The sequence below is a fragment of the Ictalurus punctatus genome, chromosome 19 (assembly GCF_001660625.3).
Source record: "Ictalurus punctatus breed USDA103 chromosome 19, Coco_2.0, whole genome shotgun sequence".
NCBI lineage: Eukaryota > Metazoa > Chordata > Actinopteri > Siluriformes > Ictaluridae > Ictalurus > Ictalurus punctatus.
In genome coordinates, this window is record NC_030434.2 from 6,123,870 (window position 1) to 6,141,511 (window position 17,642).

Genomic DNA, 17,642 nt, shown 5'->3' on the forward strand with positions numbered 1-17,642 from the left:
ACGTTTTTTTTTTTTTTTTTTTTTCTGAGTTAGATGTGGAACAACCTACAGTATCTCACAAAAGTGAGTACACCCCTCACATTTCTGTAAATATTTGATTATATCTTTTAATGTGACAACACTGAAGAAATGACACTTTGCTACAATGTAAAGTAGTGAGTGTACAGCTTGTGTAACAGTGTAAATTTGCTGTCCCCTCAAAATAACTCAACACACAGCCATTACTGTCTAAACCGCTGGCAACAAAAGTGAGTACACCCCTAAGTGAAAATGTGTAGTACATTATAGAGTAGTGCATATTTCCTTCAAATAAAAATCATTTTTAAAGTCAGTAACTGTTCAACTTAGTAAAAAATCTCTGGATTTCATTGCTGTAATTAGAAATGTCATTGATGTTTCAAAACAAATTCTGGACAGAAATCTACAAGTTATTTGAGAGTTTGGAGAGGAGAATCATGCTGAAACTAGAACAAATCCAGGACAACATCACAGCAGCGGTCAGAACAGTGCAGCAGTCAATGAGCCAGCCAAGCACACCTGTCTCTGATCTTATAGAGGTGCTAGAGGTGCCTTGTAAGACTGTGGAGGAATTAAAAGAGCTATGCAATAAGCTGAAAGATGCTGACTTTCGAAAGAAGATGGCATGTGCCACAACACAAGCAACATTACTAGTCACTGTTAACCTGAAATCATTTAAAACAATTTACTCTTGTGATTAATTGCTGATTGTTGTTTGTAGATTCGTTATCTGTGTCTTCAGAGTGGAGGCAGCTTGGGAGATGGAATTAGGAGGATGCTGAAAAAATTGGAAATAACTCCTTATGGGAACATTACAGTTACAAAAGGAGAAAGGGAAACATAAATTTAAATGATTTCCTAATCAATGATACCATAATATGTACGTTTCAAAACTTCTCACTGATGACTAATAATGTGTCTGTGGAATGCAGAAAGGTTGTGTTAGATTTCCACTCATCTCAGGAATCTCGGCTTCATGTCTCCAGATCTCCGTCATGCTTTCTTTAGCCTATTCTACAATTCTACAATTATTTACTTCTATTAACTTTTACTTCTGTGCTGCTATGAGCTAGAATGTGTGGTTTTCCTCAGAGCGTTTCAGATATCTGGGAAGCCTAAGTGAACACACACTGACACATGCATGCTCACAGTGACGTCCGATTTATTCATTCACAACAGGAGTATTATACATATTGATAAGAAGCAGTGCGTGGACGGTTTCTACTGGTCCAAGTGTCAGACAGATTTAACCAAAACACACAGCACATAGTCATGATACAGAATGAGTCCTGTGTCATGTTGAAATGAAAATACATGTGTATTTCCAGGTTTACAATTCTTATTCAAAGAGGTAATTAAATGAATACAAGGTAATTAAATTAATACATTCATCATAGGTATTTGATAGCAGTTTATAATATAAGAGAGTACATGATATAAGAGAATTTCCTTTCAGGTTATAAATAAGAATGTACATTGTAAATGTAAAAGTTGTTAGTTCTCAGTACATAAATATTCATACCAAGGAATATTATGAAAACAAGAGTAATATTGATGCTTTTTGAATAGAACTTTAGTCTGAGTTCTAATTTAAATAACTGTGATCTCTGTATTGACTCAAGGTGCCTGCAGTAAGGCATACCCACACCAAAATCCCAGAGTGTGGAGGAAATGATTGCTGTGACCCTAAAACATGCCCCATATCATGCAAAAACAGCAAAGCAGGCAAGTGCATTATTCTAGCAGTTATAAACAATCAGCAAAAAAAAAAAAAAAACATTTATTATTCTCACCCTGATGGATGGACGAACAGAGTTAGACAGACAGATAGATGGATAGACAGACAGATAGATGGATAGACCGGCAGATAGATATAAGGACAGACAGAGAGATAGACAGATAGATAGATATACAACAGATTATAATTTGTACCTGTTTGTCAGCATTATAGTTTTGGGTCACACACTTTGATCCGGATGATCAAACGCATAATGGAGTTCCAAATATCGAGCGTAATTAACAAAAAGTTTCTTTAGCTTTACGCTTTATATAACAACTCTCCAAAGTGATGCTGCGGGCAATAATATCAGAACAATATCAAAGTACATAAAATAACAATATAATACAATTTACATACTTGATGTCACAGTAAAACATGAATAGAGGGCATTTTCACACGCTGAGTTCATGATCTCTGATCTGTGACTGAGATGCCGTGTGATGATCCTGGAAACGACACTAGATTATGAGCTCATACTCGAGTCATTTTTATTTTTTAAGCTTACGTGGCTTCGTCTCTAAAGAGATCGAGCAATAGCTATATTTTAGTGTTTGCGTTTACACTACACACACTGCATAAGTGGGTGACACCATTGTTTTAATTTAAAACACGTAGCTAGCAGAACATTTTACATAAGAGAGAAATAGTTGGTATAGATTGTAACCGTAGTTTTGACAGGTATAGGTCAAAGGTCAAAAAGATACACATTCTAACTCTCTATATCTAGATCAAAGGTCATGATCATAAAAATATGAATAGTTATGTTAAATCTGGATCACATCCATTCGTGACCATATATGGTGCTGCCATGTGTGTTTTTCCACCCCACACGTTGCGCACACCTGGTACATCTTTTCACATAGAATATGAAACTCTCTGTGGTAGGACATAAGAATATATATAGTTTTGTTAAATCTGGTTCACATCCAAATCGTGACCATACCTGGTACGACCATTTGTTCCCCCCACCCCACCCCACCCCACTGCACCCCACCCCACACACAGATACAAGTTGCATACTCATGTTTTTCTCACACTCTGTGGTAGGTCATCGACCATGTGTCGTCGTCGTCCCCCCCCCCCCCCCCCACACACACACAGACAAAAGTTGCATACTCATGTTTTTCCTCTTCACATAGAATATGAAACTCTCTGTGGTAGGTCATAAGAATATATATAGTTTTGTTAAATCTGGTTCACATCCAAATCGTGACCATACCTGGTACGACCATTTGTTCCCCCCACCCCACCCCAACCCCTCCCCAACCCCTCCCCACACAGACAAAAGTTGCATACTCATGATTTTCCTCTTCACATAGAATATGAAGCTCTCTGTGGTAGGTCATAAGAATATATATAGTTTTGTTAAATCTGGTTCACATCCAAATCGTGACCATACCTGGTACGGCCATGTGTATCCCACATCCAAACAAAAATATCACACACACACACCCACACACACACACACACACACACCCACACACCCACACACACACACACACACACACACACACACACACACACAAACACACACGTGCATGTACAGACAAACGCATGCATACGAACCTGCTTATAAAAGTCGAGCATCCCTCTAGGCTTTATAATACTCTGTACTTAGAACAACGTGTGCGATCTTACAACATGGCTGATGTTTGTCCTAACGCGCCGAAAAAAGCTCACCCTTTTTTGGGAAGAATAGAAAAAATGTTAGAACATGAAAAGATTCAATATTGGGTAATGTCAAACGGATGTACAGCCGGGTTTTTTTTCGATGCAGAAAAAGGAACCGTTTTGCTTTTCAAGTTCTCGGTCCCGGGAACACACGATCTTTTCCTTTCACGTAGAATATGAAGCACTCCGAGTCAGGCCTAGGTCAAAAGGTCAACAACGTAAAACCCCCGTTCTGATGCATTCCCGAGCACAAACACACCCCCACACACACACACACACACACACACACACACACTCGAATGCATATGAACCTGTTTATAAAGTCGAGCACTTCAAAAGTTTTAACATCGGAAAAGGTTCGACCGAATTTCCAGAGTCAGTTCTTCACTACTTCGAAAGTTTGAACATCGGCAAAGTTCAACAGAATTTCCAGACCCCATGGATTTCTTGGCAGGTAAAAATTTGTATTTTATTCAATTAATAGTTAAATATAAATTGAAATACAATGTTTATGTAATTATCCAGTAGGCAATGATATTGATATAAACTTAGAACTAATCATTCTGAGTACAAAAATCATCATACTTATCTGGTCATTATGTAATCTGGTACGATACTTTATCTAAATTGTAAATATTCATTACATTTATATTACAGTGCAAGACCGAGTTAAGCTCATCTGATTCTAGTGTATAGGTAATTAAAATTTGTCTCTTAGATCTATGTAGTGATCTAAAATGAGAATGTTAAGTTATTAAAAGTATGTTTTACTGTTTTATAGACAGCTTGGTGATTATTTCTGATGAGATTCCCGAAACAACCACTCAGGACCTTTTGAATCTGAGTTCCACACGTAAGTCAAAACATAAAATTGTGAATGTTTCATGCTGTAAAAGTCCTTCATACGTGAATATAACATTGTTTGTATCATATTCAGAATTTGAGGGAAACGTGTCTAACAGTGATTACGACGGAGATATTTCAGGTGAGTTGTAGTATATTTACCTTCTATTTACACAGCACAAAAAAAAATAAATAAATAAATAAAATAAATAAAAGCTCTTTCACATGTTCTGTGACTTATAGATACGAGTGCTACAATAGAAGACCAAGAGGAAATCATCTCGGAAACCGACATTCAACAAGACATCGAACTTCAACAGATCTGCGCAGTGTGGCGTGAATTCTTCGAAGCAAAGACTGATTTATTGGAAAACTTTGGACAGATTGATTATACACTTGAATCTGGTCGAGGTACAGATTTTATCCCTTTACTGTACAGCACGCTTGAAAATGTGAATAGATGTCTCTCAGTGAGCATAAAGTTGATTAGAAAATTGTATGATAGATATGGCGCAGAAACGACTGAAATGCAGTTCGGATATGGAGATTAAAAAAAAGAGAACCGAAAAATCTCCATTATCGCATGATTTCTTTTATGACGGAAACCAGAGTTTTTCAAATGATTCGCACACACCCCTGAACCCATATTTAACTGAAGCGATCAACAGGCTGAACGAAAGTTTAATAACGTCACACCAAGTCGTTAGTGAGAGACCTAATCAGAATCCAAATCACGTCGTATCAAACACAACGGTAACGCCGAATGATATATTTTCTGAATTAAATCAATGTCTGTTAGAGTTACATAATAACCTAAATGAACACGGTCATTCAGTACAAATAAACCCTGATCTAATCGATGCAGTCAATCAGTTGAATGAAAATTTAAGATCGTCAGAACAGAACAATACTCAAAATGAAAACCCCAGACGAATTTCCAGTCAAACTGTATCAAGTACGCCGGTCACGTCGCACGACATATTTTTCGAATTAAATCAATGTCTGTTAGAGTTACAAAATAACCTAATCGAACAAAGAGAATCTTTGCAGATAAATCCATGTTTAATAGACGTGGTGAATCAAATCAATGAAAATATGTCATTACCTCCCGTTCAGAATATCGTCTCGACTCCAGAAAACGCTCAGGAACCTAGTCCGTTATCTTCTCATGATACGTTACACGAACTTAATCAAAGTATTATGAGGATAAATGACAGTCTTGTTAACTTAATCGAAAACCCTGACAATATTGCACAAAATTCGGAAAACGATAATGAACGCAACCGCCCAATGGAAAACATACACTCACCTAATACCCAAGATTCTCAAATGGAAAACACACATTCGCCAGATACCCAAGATTCTCAAATGGAAAACTCGCCCGATATCCAAGTAGAGCAAGAGGGTGATGGATTAGATCCTAATATTAGAATAATTAATCGGGAAAGATTCAACAACACTGAGATTAGGAGAAGAGTGAATTTTTCTTCTATCGCGAACGTTGACAGCTTTGCAGATTTTTATAATTATGTTTTAGAGATTTTAAACAGCGCGATTGAAATCGCTAACAATTTAATTTCTGCCAAGGATGTAGTCACCGTTGAAATTAGAGGTGATACGGTCAATGTTTCATCACGCGTTCAAATAGACAATGGTGTCATCGATTTAGGTTCTTTTCTGACCATGCTCCAAAATGCAATTCAGAGTAAACGTGAAATTTTTACCGATAATACCCTTGAAATAGTCGTCCAAATCGTCCGACCACTTCGGGGTGGTGGAAATAGAAGGAAAATAGGCCATATATTCAAATCAGAAACCCTGCAGAAGAAAATGCAGCATCTATACATTTTTCACAACAGAGACAACATGTGCTTCGCCTTGTGTGTTAGCCAACTTTTGAATCGTGAAAAAAATGATTTTGAAACCGAACAAATCGCTAGAAAATTACAACACGATGTGGGATTATCCGTAAACAACGCGGTCAGCTTCGCTGACGTACCGAGATTTGAGAGACATTTGAATTGCAAAATCGTAATCGTATACTGTTCTGCTAGCAAAGCCGGATACTCTTTCTTTCAAACTAGCAAGACTCCCCACGAAAAAACCATTTACTTGTTTTTACATGACAACCACTATTATGGGGTTAAAAGTATCACCGGACTTTTAGGAACGAGTCATGTTTGTCATTTCTGCCATTCGGGGTTTGACGTTTTATGGAATCATAAATGCTCTTATAGCTGCAACGTTTGTCACGACCCCGATTGTTACAAACACCCTAAGAATGTTACTAAATGTCCAGAGTGTCAGAGACTGTGTAGCTCCCAATACTGTTTCGAGAGGCATAAAGCAAAGATTCAATCGCACAAAGGCGAATATTCTATGTGTGAAACGGGGTTCTACTGTGGTAAATGTAAACGTGTGATAAGGGATAATCCTTCTAATCGTGAGAATCACGTATGTGCCCATTCGAAATGCATACTCTGTGGCCAAAAACTCGATGAGGATATCGAGCATAGATGTTTTATACAGAGGGCCAGGAAAGAAAGCGAAAATACGGATTATGTGTTTTACGATTTCGAAACTAGGCAGGAAACAGGAACACATGTAGCTAATTTCATATGCTGTATTGATTTTAAGGGAGAGGAGTGGGTGGCTGAAGGGGATGATTGCGTCAGTGCCTTCTTTAAAAAGTTTCGGTGTAATGCATACCACGGATACAAGTTTATAGCCCATAACGCTAGAGGGTTCGATTCATACCTTTTGTTAAACCATTTAGTGAAAGAAGGAATCACACCCGAAATCATAGCACAAGGCGGTAAAATTTTGTGTTTCATCGATACCGCGTTTCGTCAGTCCTACATTGATAGTCTATCGTTCTTACCCATGAAATTGAGTAGCATCCCAAAAGCCATGGGTTTTTCGGAAAGCAAGAAAGGCTATTTTCCCCATTTCTGGAACACCGTAGAACATCAGGATTACGTAGGGCCGTATCCTGACCCTAAGTTTTACGGTGTAGATGGCATGATGCCTAAGGATAGAGAAGAATTCTTTAAGTGGTACAGAACGGTTTCTGACAAAGTGTTTGATTTCAAGAAAGAGATGGCGGAATACTGTGTGAACGATGTAGAAATTTTGAGAAAGGGTTGTATAGCTTTCAGACAAGAAATTCTGGATAGTACAAAGGTCGATCCTTTTAAATGCATAACGATCGCGTCTGTGTGCATGAAAATCTTTAGAACCAACTTCCTGCGTAAAGACACTTTAGCTATTCCGCCTCTTGATAATTACATCACCACTCAGAAATCTTTCTCAACACCATCCATACAATGGCTCGAATATGTTTCAAAAACGCAAAACCTACCCATTCGCCACGCGTTGAACGAAGGTGAAGTCAAGTTCGGTACTTATTACGTAGATGGTTACTGTGAGGAAGGGGAAAACCGTAAGGTTTTTGAGTTTCTTGGGTGTTTTTATCACGGCTGTGAAAAGTGTTTTCCCTCAATGACCCCGCATCCTCTTACCAAATCAAACACAACCTTCGGAGATATCCGTCAAAAATCGATGGAGAGAATTAAGAATTTGCAAGACACTCTCAATTTGCAAGTCACTCTGATGTGGGAACACGAGTGGAATGAAATGAAGAAAAACGACAATCTCGTGCAAAATTTTCTAAAAGACTGACTTTCCTGAGCGTTTAAACCCTCGAGATGCTCTTTACGGCGGTCGAACAAACGCGTTAAACTTGCATTATGTAGCTCAACCCGGTGAGAGAATCGATTATTTCGACTTTACCTCGCTTTACCCATTCGTAAATAAGACAAAGACATACCCGATCGATCACCCTATCATCATTTATCGTGACTTTCAACCTCTGAAAAATTACTTCGGTATCATTAGAGCAAAGGTATTACCACCTAGGGGTCTGTGGGCACCTGTTCTACCATTTCGTGTAAAAAGCAAACTCCTCTTTCCTCTATGTAGAACGTGTGCCGAACATCAGTTAAAACATTGCGATCATACGGCTCAGGAGAGAGCTCTTATCGGAACATGGGCATCTATCGAAATTGAGAAAGCCGTCGAAAAAGGTTACAAAATTCTAAAAGTGTTTGAAGTGTGGCACTTTCCTAAAAGGTCTGACAAGCTTTTTACGAGATATATTAAAATGTTCCTCAAGACCAAACAGGAAAGTTCAGGTTATCCGTCCTGGGTCGTTGATGAATCATCTAAACGTGAGTACATTCGCAAATATGAGGAGAACGAAGGGATTACGTTGGATCCGAAATTTATCACTGTTAATCCTGCCAAAAGATCCGTGGCTAAACTCGCACTAAACTCGTTGTGGGGTAAGATGTGTCAAAGACCAGACAGATCGAACACGACCTTAATTCGAGATCCTGCCGAGTTTTTACAGTTCATGTTCTCCGATATTTATAATGTGAGTCAGTTCTCTTTTTTGAATGAGGAGGTGGCGATGGTACAGTGGCGTTACGCAGACGAGAGACTGATTAAACCGCTGAATGCTAATGTATTCATCGGCATTTTCACTACAGCGTACGCTAGGCTTGAGCTGTACAATTTGATGGATCGATTGGATCAGCGTTGTTTGTACACAGACACAGATAGCGTCATTTTTAAAAGTAAGGAAGGTGACTGGATGCCACCCTTAAGCGATTACTTGGGTGGTCTTACCAGCGAACTAGATGATGGCGATCAAATCGTGGAATTTGTAAGCGCAGGTCCTAAAACCTACGGTTACAAAACCATGAAAGGAAACACAACCATGAAAGCTAAAGGCATTACTTTAAATTATATCAATTCTGAAATTGTCAATTTGAAATCACTAACAGAACTGGTGGACGAGCGAGTGAAAAATCCGGATCATACAGGTCATCTCGTAACCACGCATAACCAAATCGTGAGAGATAAAAAGGGGTTTCATTTGAGAAACAAATCACAGTTGAAAAGGTTCAGGGTTGTGTACGATAAGCGTGTTTTATTATCTGATTTTACAACTCTCCCTTACGGCTATTAAGACTATTCTTGTATATATGTGTATATAGTTTCTGTTGATGTGTTTTGTAAAGGAAAATATGATCGTGACTGCTTTTGACGCTAGGATGCAACTTCCCTTTTCATGTATCGTATGTGGACCGAGTAATAGTGGAAAATCTTTTTTTATCAAAATGCTGTTGGAAAACTGTAAAGAGGCAATGTCGGTTGTTCCGGAAAACATTGTCTGGTGTTATACGTGTTGGCAGCCTCTGTACGATGAATTATTGACCAGAATAAAAATAATTTTTCTTCAAGGAATCCCTGATTCTTTGTGTGATGACGAACTATTTCCTCCAAATAAAAAAAACTTGTTGGTAATCGATGACTTGATGGAAACCGCCAGTAAAAATGACGAAGTAGAAAAGGCTTTTACAAAATACACACACCACAGAAATCTGAGCGTCATCTACCTCGTTCAAAACTTGTTTTTTCAAGGAAAGACCAGTAGAACAATCAACCTGAACACCAACTACATGGTTCTTTTTAAAAACCCTAGAGATAAATTACAGATCAGCATACTGGCTCGTCAAATGTATCCGGGTAACAGCAAGTATTTTTTAGAATGCTTTCTCGATGCCGTCTCTAGACCTTACGGGTATTTATTTGTTGACCTGAAAGCACAAACGCCAGAAGAACTTCGTCTCCGTTCAGGGTTGTTTCCGAGGGAGAAACCGGTTGTGTATGTTCCGAAGAAGAAGAAAAAACTTTAAAGTATCGACAACAAATGTCTGAGCGATTGAAAAAAACCCTCCCGTTGCTGAATTCATTACACAGGTCTCCATCCCGAAGGAGAAAGGATATATTACGCGATGCGCCCACAGATCTCATCCTGAGCATATGTGAACTAGCTTTAACCGTGCTCAGGGGAAACATACCACTGACGACAAAACAGTATCGGGTTTTAAAAAAACAAAAAAAATGGATCAAACTATTTGCTGATAAAAGAGCATCCGTTGAAAGAAAAAGGAAAGTTATTAATCAATCCGGAGGATTTCTTCTGCCTTTGCTCAGTGTAGCCATTCCTTTTATAAGCAGCTTAATCGCGTCCCGCAACAATTAACATGGAGACTGCTGAGAAAATGTATTTAGTCCCTCAACATCAGATCGATAAACTTAGAAACATCACCGCGGAGAAGGAAACCATAAGAAAGACTGTTGAAAACAACTTGGACGATGCAATACGTGGTATTTTATCAAGGACTGATCTGAATGATTACGATAAGGCGAAACTCTACGCGTCTGTGCTGCAAAATTTTTTAAACTTGGTTAAAGTAGGAGAGCAGGAAACCGCCCAATTGACCCTGTCTCTACCTAAAATATCGGAAAGCAAAACGGAAGCAGCTGTGACCGAACACCCCAAAGACGAGATCGTGCAAGAGGTCCTCGCTAACATTTCTGCTAGAAACAAAAGAAACGCTTCGTACGTTATGGAAAAACTTTTAAAAGCCGGGGCTGCGTGGAACGATAGCGGTGAATTTATTTTTAAAGGAAACACTATCAAAGGATCTCACATGGTGGATTTGCTAAAAAATCTCACGGCCCCTCATCGAGTATCTGACGAACGGAGGCCTTTAGGTTGGAAAGAGTTCTTACAGACAGTAGCCAACCTAAATATACCCTTTTCAGCAATACCTAATGGCGGTGTTCGACGCAAAATATCTGACATAAAAAGATCTAAAGATATCTCTCATCTTGTTTCCCCACCTAAAAGCAAAGACTACGATTCTGAGCCAGTTTTCAAATCCCCCGTTTTTAACCGTACTGACTGGTTTGATTTTTGAAAAGGACGAGGGACAAAGCATGTTATGTTATGTTATGTTACCCTTTATTTCAATAAAATAACTATTGTTTAACATTTTTCTTGTGAAGCATCGTCATTTAACATTCCACTACATATGCAAATGAAACATATCTAGAGAGTTAACACATTGTACACATGTAATTGAATGCTTTTTATTTACTCTAGGGTACATTTTTTTAACGAATGACACAACAGTGTTATCATTTCTAATTAAATCTTTGCTATACATAGACATAATACGGTTAAATGAATAACCTTTAGCTTTGTGACACAGAAAAAACACACAGTGTTGCCCGCAGCAAACCGACGTAAAGTTTTGAACTTGTACAGGGTTATATTTTATTTTGCAACAGTTCTTTGTCAAAAAATAATGAATCGATCGAGGAAAGAGTTCATAGTCTGGAGGGTTTCCGTACGAGTCAAAAAATTCTCCTGTGTTTTCGTCATTAAGGCATAACGCTAGCCAGTGCTCACCCGGCATGTGTCTCGGATGTGTGTTTACGATGAATAAAGCTGGAAACTTTCTCAGAGTACTTGTAGGTAGCTCGTCACAGGCCATCACGCCATGAAATATTTTATCTATTTCAGGACAACTTCTCATAACCTCCGTTAGTTCTCTGGTATCCATGCGTTACTGGTCATCGATGAGCACGTTTCTTCGATTGTTTATTTCTAGAATGCTGTCAAAACTGGCATACACTATTAGATTCACCGTGATCGGAAGTGGTTGACGAAATCTGAGTTCCAATTGCATATTGCCCGATTTTATTAATGACAAATGTTGCCCACAATCGTCATCGGGATTCATGTTGAAAGCGAATAAAGTATATCCGTTCAGGTACTCTTCTCTGTTTATCGACAGTGCCTGATCTTTCAGCTGCTTTCCTGATGCTAAAATTAGAGAATGGAATTCACGGACCACGTTACCGGACTGAAAAACAGGCTGAAACGGTTTTGCGGGATATTGCGTACCATCTACGTACAGCGCGATAAACTCTGCATCGTAATGTTTAAAATGAAAAGGGTTTTTATTGTACGACCCGCTGAAGGCGTCGTTGTCAACCATCCCAAAGATAATGGTTTTAGGTAAGGGACCGAGGAAGAGGTTCTCTTGTGAACAAATGCGGCTCCCTGCAGCTAGACTGAAGGTCTTCAAACAGACTCTTTCGATCGGATACTTGGCTGTGGCGGTGAGGAGTGCTTGTCCGTGACCGATTTTTACAGACGGTGAGACGGTTAGTTTCTTCACAAAAAGAGAAGCGTTGAGTATTTTCAGATTGAAATTTGCATTTCCTTCCTTCATCAAACAGAATTCAGCTTTGCTGCGAACCATTTTAATCCTCAAATCGATCCCGTTCAGTAAAAGTTTATCCTGAAAAAATATATCCGAGTGAATGTGTCCAATCAGGTCGAAGGTGTTGCTTTCAGCACTGAAACTGGCCCTTTTTTTGAGGCCTTCGTTTCGTCCGTCCGGGTCTGTGGCGTCCATATGCCCCGCTGTGTCTTTGTAGAATAGCCCGGTGCAAAATTGTGTTTCCAGTGTATCTTTTCCATAGTTGATAAGACTTTCAAAGGTGGCACGGTATGGGTATGTACTGCTAGATTGAGAAATAAGACGATCCCCGAGCATGACATCCACTTGTGAAAAAAGTGAGGCTACGGGGTAGTTAACGACCCCAACCTTTGCATCGTTAGCTATATTGGAACCGTCGGGGTTCACGATTTTACAGGTCAGATGTAAAAAAGTGTTGTTCAAGTCGAGGTAATCCTCCCCGTTTCCAGCCACGTAGAACTCCAGGGGCCCGTTGTCCGTAAGAGCGGAAAGTGGTGGTATTTCGACATAAGTGTACTTTTCGATACTCGTTTGGGTAAAAGGTAATGTGAAAATATCCAATTCTGTCTTGGTACACTCTGAGGATAGACTGTGTAAGAACGCCATGATGTTAGAAAATGTTCAGCCGATTTCTCTTGTGAGAGATGTAAGGGTGCCTGTTGCCTCTCTGCTCGGTCTTTTTCACACTGTTCTTGATTTTAGTAACCTTACGTCTTTTATTAGGAATCACATGTCGACGCCCTGGGAGCCTTTTAGATTTTTTACGCGCAGTCAACGCAAGCCCCGATCCGTCTTGATTCTGAGCTTGTGTCTTGCTCATAATGTTGTTGAATACGTCACTTACGAACCCTTTAGCAGCTGTTTTTAAATGAGGCTTTGCAATAGCAAAACCCCTTTTGAGGAACGGAACCGCCATTCTAAAAAGACCCTTGAACAGTCCTCCTAGCCCCGACCCATACATGGTGGGGGCGCCTTGAAACCCAGGAAGACCATTTCCAGCCTGGTGGACATAATAATCCACGTAGGTCTGCGGATGAACGTAGCCCCTATCCATCATTTTACACACGGAACGAATGTTTAGCGGGTCTAAAGTGTAGTTTAGCAATAAATTTCCCGTAACTAAAAGGTATAGGCTTGTTCTGATCCGTTTTGACTTTGATTACTATATCGGTAATGTGGTTCTTGGTGAGAGGTACGTAATGCAACTTATCATAAGTAATTGTGACGACTTTGTTGTTTTCACCCGTTATATGTACGCATCTCAGTAACGGAGTAAAACTGTCACCAACTCGTTGATACTCGATAACGTCTGTATATACATACATCGTATAAAAGCCTGCGTGAATATCAGAGGGGTTAGGCGCTTCTGGTTCTCGGGCCGTTATCGGAACACCGGGGTTCATACCGAGCATATATGCTAATTTTCCATTAGCTTTGAACGCAAAATGTTTTTGGGATACGATGCGTATTTTATTTTTCATAGGGTTATAGAATAGCTCTATTCCGAGCTCCATTTTCTTTAAGTTGTTGTTGATTTCACTAACCACTTCATCGATATTTTTATAATATCCTGGAGTGATATTAAAGTTACTGTTTAGTGTTCTCTTTCCATCCCTCTGAATAATATGACACATACTGTCTTCCTCCGTTAACGAGTACCAACTCTGGATATATTGAACCTCTGCGAGCGATACTTCCCATATTCCGTTCAAATCGATTGGTTTGGCGAATTTAGTAGTGTAATGCGAGATCTTATTATTAGGGTAAATATCCAAAGACGCGTTGGTTGGAAGGGTCACAAAGAAACCACACTCTTCCATGGTTTAATGAGTATAGTTTTCAGTTTTGTTCACGGTGATCCTTTTGTTATGTTAACTACGTCTTCGACCGGAACCCACGAATTAAATTTATCGGGCCAACCCACCCATTTCACCAGGCAGATTTTTTTCTGGTTTCGGGTCTTTTCAGACAAGATTTTCTCAATTTTAAACGTCTTGTCCTTACCGATAATGATCTTTTGTAGCTCGGGTTCATAAAATGTTCCGTCAATTTTTTCACCATCATAGTCTCGTAATTTATACACTGGGGGATCTCTTGGTATCCGTTCGGAGATTGTAAAATATTCATCCGTAAAGTTTTGCTCGTATCCTTTCTCAAACTGTCTTTTTAAACGAGAAATTCTAACGATATCACCAACTTTAAACTTGAAATTTAGTTTCTTTAATTTAGGTGTGAACAATCCGTAGAGGGTTTTAAATACTCTGAAGGAATTGGATTCGTTGACCTCGGCAGGTTTCATTTTGATGCTGGAATGGTAATTGTGATTGTACGCTTGAATCAAATCCTGAACTATGTCGATGTATTTTCTCATGTTAAAAGCGGTAAAATATCTCCACATCCTGGTCTTTAGCGTTCTGTTGAACCTTTCACACACCGATGCTTTTTGACCCGTACCCGTAGCAAAGTGAATAATGTCATGTTTTTTCATTAATGTTTGAAAATTTTTGTTAAAAAACTCCTTCCCTTGATCAGTTTGTAGTTTTCTGGGGACCCTACCTTCATTTAGAATGGAATCAAAAGCTTTAGTTACTTCGATTCCGGTCTTGTTTCGTAACACACGTACCCAGGCATATTTGGATAAAATATCTATACACGTGATCATAAATTTCGCATTGTCGTTACTCTCTGACAAGTTTCTCATATCGACTAAATCAGCTTGCCAATGTTCATCGATGTTCTTCACAAAAACCTTGTTTCTTTTAAACTTTGTAGATACTGGTTTATGTAGACTGTATGCATCCTGCTCTGCTAACCAGTTTTTTATTTCAGTATCATTAGCTCTTTTACCTATTTTCTCAACAATAGCTCTTTGCAAACTCTCAACACCACCGTACGAACCAGGTTCTGACGGTGTATAATATATATTCTTCATCAATCGTTCAGTCATTTCGAGTGTCAAGGCGAGAATGATCAAACACCAGTGTAGAATAAGCATTTATCTCAGAACACGTGAGTAAGGTATTACATATTCAATCAAAGTAAGATTTTCCATTCTAAACACACGCAGGTTTAGATACATGTTTAGTTTACATTCAATTGATTCAGCAATACATATAAAAAAAAAAAAAAAAAACTTATTACACACCTATGTGTTAAGGACACACGCTATTTACGAATGTCTTCAGCATTTTTGTTTTAATCGGCTTCAGCCTTTTCTCGCAGTTAGAATAGACGTGGCTTGTTTTGAGGTTTCCCATGTATGCGATGGTTCAGCAGGTTCCAGAGATGAGTGAAAGTTCCAGTAATCTACGACGTCTTCGCACACTTGCTCGTTGAAAACGTCTTTGGTTTTCTCCTTGACCTCGTTCAGCACGGTTTTGATGTGAGGCTCGTCTCGCCATTCACACACGGTGGCTTCAGCGATGCCTTGAATTTTTTCCAGGGAAGGAGTGTGTTTGATTCCACACAGTTTCAGACCTCTTGCCAATGTGTATTTGAACCATGGTTTAAACAGTTTTTTCAGCAATCGGTAGGTGTTTAGGTGTAGATAGTACTCTTCAGGATCGAACAAACACGCGTGTTGGAGTTGACTCGGGTGATCGATCGCGCAGCCGTGACAGTTGTCCTTCAGATCTTGTTGGATAACTCTGTCCAGCAGTTCCCCCGTAACAGCACGTATGATGGTTAGAACAGTGTTGGTTATACACCCGTCGGCTTCATCGTTGGTTGTCAGATAGGTCAGATTTCTTTTTCCTAGGCTTTCACCGTCTTCAAAACCCGAACTGGTCACATCATCATCATCATCATCATCAGCAGCAGCAGCATACAGGGTTGCATCAGAGGTGTAGAAAACGGGGTTGATTTCACAAGACATATTGCTGTTTGACGCTCAGAATACTTTGGCTCGATATGTAATCAGACTCATTTATATAGCGTGTGGGAGGAGTCTTGGGGAGGTGGAGTTTCTGATCAAGAATAGTATATTGACGATCTCAGAATAAGACTTCTTCTAGCCTTTTTTTTATTTGCATCATTTCTTTGTCTCTTCCAGTTTTTTGGAATAATTCATCGATTTGCCGGAAGTAGCGTTGCAGATCGTGCCAGCTGGTTCGGTCATACCTCACTTCACAATTCTCTTTGTTATCAGGGGCGTTGTCACCGGTTAATACAGCAGCACAGTGCAGTGAAACTTGGTTCTTGGAGAAATTTGTTGCTCTGATACAGTATTTGCATTGAAGAGACGTACTGTTCCATTTAACAAAACTATATATATTCTTATGACCTACCACAGAGAGCTTCATATTCTATGTGAAGAGGAAAAACATGAGTATGCAACTTTTGTCTGTGTGTGTGTGGGGGGGGGGGGGGGGGGGGGGGGCAGACGACACATGGTCGATGACCTACCACAGAGTGTGAGAAAAACATGAGTATGCAACTTGTATCTGTGTGTGGGGTGGGGTGGGGTGGGGGGAACAAATGGTCGTACCAGGTATGGTCACGATTTGGATGTGAACCAGATTTAACAAAACTATATATATTCTTATGTCCTACCACAGAGAGTTTCATATTCTATGTGAAAAGATGTACCAGGTGTGCGCAACGTGTGGGGCGGAAAAACACACATGGCAGCACCATATATGGTCACGAATGGATGTGATCCAGATTTAACATAACTATTCATATTTTTATGATCATGACCTTTGATCTAGATATAGAGAGTTAGAATGTGTATCTTTTTGACCTTTGACCTATACCTGTCAAAACTACGGTTACAATCTATACCAACTATTTCTCTCTCTTACATATATAGGCTATAAATTTGGTTGGAGAGGGAGAAAGGGTCAAGTGAACTGCTTTGGAACAATCATTACCTACCTAACCAGTTGATCCGGATGAAAAGCGTAAATGTGCGCGCAATCGGGTGCCAAAATCACGCATAATTAACAAAGAGATTTGATTTAAGATGCAGACAATATCACAATAATATCAAAGATCCTAATAAAAACAATCAATATATGTCATGAGATAACTTACATTACTTGACGTCACAAGAATAGAGGGTATTTTTTCCTGTTGTGAGAACATGATCTCTAAGCTGTGCCTGAGATGCGTGTGTGACAAAGTCACCATGCAAACGAAGTTCT

The 17,642-nt window shown here is 39.3% G+C and overlaps 1 protein-coding gene across 1 annotated transcript; it reads left to right on the top strand.

The window, feature by feature from the left end:
- The first annotated feature begins 3,114 nt into the window (after window positions 1–3,114).
- LOC128635458 (uncharacterized) lies at window positions 3,115–7,887 on the top strand. Its single transcript, XM_053688516.1, has 4 exons — window positions 3,115–4,322; window positions 4,407–4,454; window positions 4,556–7,712; window positions 7,802–7,887. Exons 3-4 carry the CDS (start codon window positions 4,811–4,813, stop codon window positions 7,885–7,887), a joined length of 2,988 nt encoding a protein of 995 aa, XP_053544491.1. The 5' UTR covers window positions 3,115–4,322; window positions 4,407–4,454; window positions 4,556–4,810.
- Window positions 7,888–17,642: the final 9,755 nt, after the last annotated feature.

Coding starts and splice junctions, on each gene's coding strand:
- LOC128635458 (XM_053688516.1), top strand. CDS start 4,811: ATGATAGATATGGCGCAGAAACGACTGAAATGCAGTTCGGATATGGAG. Junction 7,713..7,801: donor CGAAGGTGAAGTCAAGTTCG/GTACTTATTACG, acceptor GGCTGTGAAAAG/TGTTTTCCCTCAATGACCCC.